The sequence below is a fragment of the Aptenodytes forsteri genome, unplaced genomic scaffold, assembly GCF_000699145.1.
Source record: "Aptenodytes forsteri isolate BGI_AS27 unplaced genomic scaffold, ASM69914v1 Scaffold241, whole genome shotgun sequence".
NCBI classification, from domain to species: domain Eukaryota; kingdom Metazoa; phylum Chordata; class Aves; order Sphenisciformes; family Spheniscidae; genus Aptenodytes; species Aptenodytes forsteri.
This window is the reverse complement of record NW_008795252.1, coordinates 9,295,089-9,300,149: the sequence shown is the minus strand read 5'-3', so window position 1 is coordinate 9,300,149 and position 5,061 is coordinate 9,295,089. Positions and strand designations below refer to the sequence as shown.

The 5,061-nt window shown below is 37.9% G+C and overlaps 1 protein-coding gene across 1 annotated transcript in view; it reads right to left on the bottom strand.

Annotated features, from left to right (window-relative positions):
• MED21 (mediator complex subunit 21) overlaps nucleotides 1-5,061 on the bottom strand; it is an 8,359-nt gene that overhangs the window by 2,319 nt on the left and 979 nt on the right. Inside the window, exons 2-3 of the mRNA XM_009279083.1 lie at nucleotides 4,793-4,907; nucleotides 2,665-2,765 (exon numbers count right to left, since the gene is read on the bottom strand). Of these exons, the coding sequence (XP_009277358.1) occupies nucleotides 2,665-2,765; nucleotides 4,793-4,907 (216 nt within the window). The remainder of the gene's footprint in view (nucleotides 1-2,664; nucleotides 2,766-4,792; nucleotides 4,908-5,061) is intronic.

The window sequence follows — 5,061 nt, the reverse complement described above, 5'->3', positions numbered from 1 at the left end:
CCCCCCCCCAGCCAGCTTTCCCCCAGTTGATGTACTGAACATGACGTCACATGGTATGGAATGTTTCTTTGGCCAATTTGGCTGTGCCCCCTCCCAGCTTCTTGTGCACCTCCAGCCTTCTCAGTCGGTAGAGCATGGGAAGCTGAAAAGTCCTTGGCTAGTGTAAGCACTACCTAGCAACAACTAAAACATCGGTGTGTTATCAACATTGTTCTCATCCTAAATCCAAAACACAGCACTGTACCAGCTACTAGGAAGGAAATTAACTCTATCCCTGCCGAAACCAGGAGAGGTGCTCAGCAAGATGTAAACACAACTTACTTAAACCTTTCTGTTAAATAGCATATTTCAGGCAAAACTGTATTATTTAACCTTTTTTCTTCAATATTTTGTTTCAGAACCAAACTGCTTTTCAGTCAGACAAAATTTAGTGAAATAAAACATTTTAACTTCAAAATATTTTAATACTTTAAAATATTTACCAAATTTAAAACTACTCAAACTTGTTCAGACTGGGTAACAGAAAAGACAAAATAATATAGTTTCAAATTTATATTTTTTAAAGCAGTTATACAGGTCCTTAAGAAGTCATGCTTAAACTAACTGGCAAATTCTATCCACATACTCGCCTTCTGTTCCGCAACACTGATGTCTTTAGTGAAGGTTAATATATGCATGAAGGACTTGACAGCCCTTGGAGGAAGGGTCAGAGAAGGAATGATGGCAAAAGTTTGACATTTAGAATCCAGCTCAATTACTTCAGTCTCAGCTGTTAAATAGTTGACTGCAGGTAAGCCACAGATTTGAGCAGAATATGTACTGCTAACTTCACCACAAGGGAACTCAAAAGGAACAGGTAAATTGTGTTGGGCATTAGTGTAGCAGCCCCTTTTATCATTTAAGACAAGCCTCAGATTTGAAACATATACCAAGACAACCTTAGGATTAAAAGAAAAAAATTTTTAAAAAAAATAGATCGGCCTAGGTGCATCTCTATTAGCCCAGTATCTACCTACCACTTCTCAACAAAACCTATACTGCGTATTTTAGTGTTTCAAGCACCTTCAAAACAGTTTTTTTAAAGAATGTCAGAATCTTTAATACTGCACCAAATTAAACAACAGAAAATAAAAATCAAAACTAAAATCAGTAAGTGATGGAATGCAAGCTAACTTATTTCAAAACCACACCAAACAAAAAAGATCAGAAATTCTTGTGAAACGAGATTCTGCATTAACAGAGCAAGAAACTGTTCGAGTATCACCTCGAAGGAAAGCGTGGCCCTACTGGATGACCAACTCCTCTTTCTGGAGCACTCCGCTTTCCCTGCATCAGCTGTCACTATTATCAGACCCTGCTCAGTCACGGAAGAAGCCTGTAATTTGTCTGCAGCAGGAAAGCTGAGTCTTCAGCTACTAAATACGCAGTTACATGAAATTATGCTGGTGTTAACTGGCCCAATTAATATGTTCAGCAATTATTGTGACTAGCAATGTTTCCAAATTTAACCTCTTCAGTTTAAAACCAAATGCGATGTCACCGTCAAGTCATTTTTATTTGGCCCAGCAGGCACCTCTAGTATTAGTCTTTTGTAAAATGCCTTTGAATAGTTACAGATTATCAACCCAGGTATAAAACCTTCAGGTGATCTTAAAGCAGTTCTAGGATTCTCAGAGAAACAGCACTCTTTGCATCCTTGTTGCATTCTAAAAAGAAAATACTTGACGTAAATCTAGCAGTTAAAGTCAAAATGAAAAAAAAAAAAGGAAAATACTGTTTAATAGGCAAGATCTGTAGAAATAACAGCAAAAATCCAAACCCCAACACAGCGGTGTTCTTTGAATTGTGGGTCCAAGGCATTTTTTGGAAGTGAGAAACAGCTGAGTATTATGAAAGGATTCACAGGCTGTTTGCAGCAGTTCAGCTCCGGTAAGGCAGGGAATGGAGGTTGTGATACCGGCTGCACCTGCTAATAGCTGCCTGGCCAGTAGCTGTTTTCTGTTCCCAAGCTCTTCCTAGAGTACCTCTGGTCTAAAGAGAGAAGGAGCAAGAAACAAAAGCACCGAGTTTGGCTGGTCTGAAGAAGGATACCCTATTACTGAAAAGTTAAAGAACTGTTTTGTGACAGAGCTGGAGAACTTAAAGGATACCCTGCAAATCCTTTAACAACCAGAAACATTGTGGAAGAACAAAAGGCTTCAGTAAAATGTTGGCTCTGCAGCTACAAAATGAAACGTGCTCCTAATGAGCGAGAAAATGTGAAAGATTATCCAAGGGAAAAAAAAACACCAACAAAAACTCCACAATGCATCAGTACTGTTGCATCTGTTGTATTAATATTTGAACAGCTGGGGAAAAAAAAGGGGTAGCAGTTTCCAGTATTGTGGTGTTACGATAAAAGCACTTTTTTTTTTTTAAACATTCTAACAGAAAACTAAGTTTAAAATATTCTCACCGTGTATAATCTTACTTAGAACTAGATGCAAGTTCAGTATTTCCACCAAGCCTATAAAGTATTCACAGGCTACCCTCATTAAAAATTCAGGCTTATATTAAAATAATTTTTCAAGATTACACGGCCTAGAGAGCAAAAAATGTGTTTTTAAAAAAGGAAGAAGTTTGCCTTCAGTTATGTTTTGATATTTTGATTAAGAACACTCTTACCTGCAAAGCTGCTGTCGATTCTTCACTAGGCAGGGAATCTATCAGAACATCGATATCTTTCGCAGTTCGTGCAATCAATGCTGCGAACAGTTGGGCGTACTCTTTAAAAAAGAAAAGTCAGCCCACTCAGTACATTATTAGAAATAAGCACAATTCTGCATACGCAGCACAGAAAGTTCTACAGACTTGAAGTACGCAGGTGTTAAAAATTCTCCTACAAGAAGAAAACAACAGTATCACAACTGATGGGAACTCAACCATATCAGAAGATGAAGGTAGTTTGATTCCAATCCCAGATTAAACAAGGTAACTGGTTATACATAGGGCTGGGCTTTGTACAAGTGAGAAAATAGCTAGAACTCACATTGCAGTTAGCCAGTTAAGAAATTACTAATACCAGCGTTAAGTGTCCTAGTCACTACATTAAGTATTGAGAAGTAGCTAGAAACTCATTTAACTTTTCAATCCTTGCCTTGAAATCTGCCACTAGACAAAAAAAAGAACACTAGAAATGATGTAAAGATAGTGATTCAAACAGATGGATTATTTAAATCATGTTAAGCAACAGATCATTAGTGAAAGAATTTGAGGGTTTTTAATTAAAAAAAAAAAGAATTTCTATTCAGCCACAGAAAAAGTTAAATTGCCCCTGAGAAAGGGAAAAGGATTGGAATTTTATAACAGACCTTAATTTAGCTGCTGTATCATCGAAAGAACTGCATGGACTTTTCATAAGAGGCACCATAAGCCAGAAACAAAACCTTTCCATATGGAATTGCATCCATTCAATTTGAATTAAGTACATTACTACCACTAAAATATTTAAAAACCCCTTTTCAATTTATAATTTAAGATCTTACGTATTTGTTTATATTGCTTGGTTCATGAACAATTTGCATAAGCAAGGAAGAAAATACTTTCTAACGGCAAAAATCTGTAGAAGAGATTGATATTCTCAAAGGTACACTTGACTTTAACTTAAAAAAGACAAACAACAAAACCAACATATCCATTTAAAGCTTACTCAGGGTCACCATGGGGTTTACCTGTAAAGAGTTTTAAGGCCTTCTTATTAACATTTTAAATATCTAAAGAGACATAACTGGTAGTTTTGTTTTGCCTCATCAGCATCGCTAACGTGTCTGTATGATTTTACTGAAGTCACAGTATTCAGAATTTTAGGAAAAGACAAATCAAAAGAGAAGTCAGTCATGACCTACCATTTTAAGACCTTAACAAAGCCTCTAGCTCCTGGCATCACACTGATGCTGGCACCTGGGACAGCAGCAGGTAAGATGAGGAAACAAACAAGCCTTTCAGCTGGCCCTTCCAACTAATTCCAGTATCAGAGAGCAAACCGCCATAGACCAATGAAGAACTAGTCTTCAACTGTCCTAGAAAGTGCATTGCTGCTCTCCAAACCAGTCTCCCCTGATATCCTAATAGACAAACCTAACCTGATACAAGCTATATGTAAAATTTTCTCCGGGGGGCGGGGGAAGAGGAAAAAAAGAAAAGAATAAAAAAGATTCAGGATTAGAATAACATAGTTGTTTAAATATTAGCTTGAAATTCTCAAATCAGAGAGAACTTCTAGTTTGCTTGCTAATTTCAGTGTCTTAGATCAGTTTCTTGTCTCTCAAAAAAAACCCCCAAAAAACAAAACAGCCAACAACAAAACCACAAATGCCAATGGGGAGATTCAGCATGACATTATTCCTTAATTAACTACATAAGCAGATGATACATGGAGAAACACAAATAATTAAAAGTTTATGACATGGAGAAATCATACATGATTTAATAAAACTAACTTTCTAAAAAGACTTAGTGGAAATAACGGACAACTCACTAACAACCTCTTGCAGCAGTCCTGTTAAAATGGTTTATATCTGTAGAGCTATTGTATCTGTGCAAAGAAACCAGCATAAGTAATACATTGTAATGCTTACTTAACACTTAAAATTACATTTCCGCTATCACAATCTCATGGAACAAGTGCAGATGACATCAACTTGTGACTTAACTGTTTGTTCAGCATGCAATAGCGTACAGGTTTTGTACTATAGAGTGTACTGTATCGGAACACGTTCGCATTCTGTTAGGAGATGCAGAAAGGAAGACTTGCCTTCCGTTGGATTAGCAGGCTGGTCTTTGTTTATTGCTGTCTGAATGTTGCTGAAAGAGGCTGGGGGGCCACACTGCTGCAACACTCCAATGGCATTACAGAACTGGTCTGCGAGCTGCAAGCAGCAAAGAGATCGTTAATTTATTTCACCGCTGCAACTATTTCAACTTTATTTCGCATCCCGGTGGACCCCACGCAGCAGCCCACCCGCGCCCCGGCGTTAGGTGGGAGCACACCCCCGCAGCCCGTGACGGCCAGCGGCGACCCCC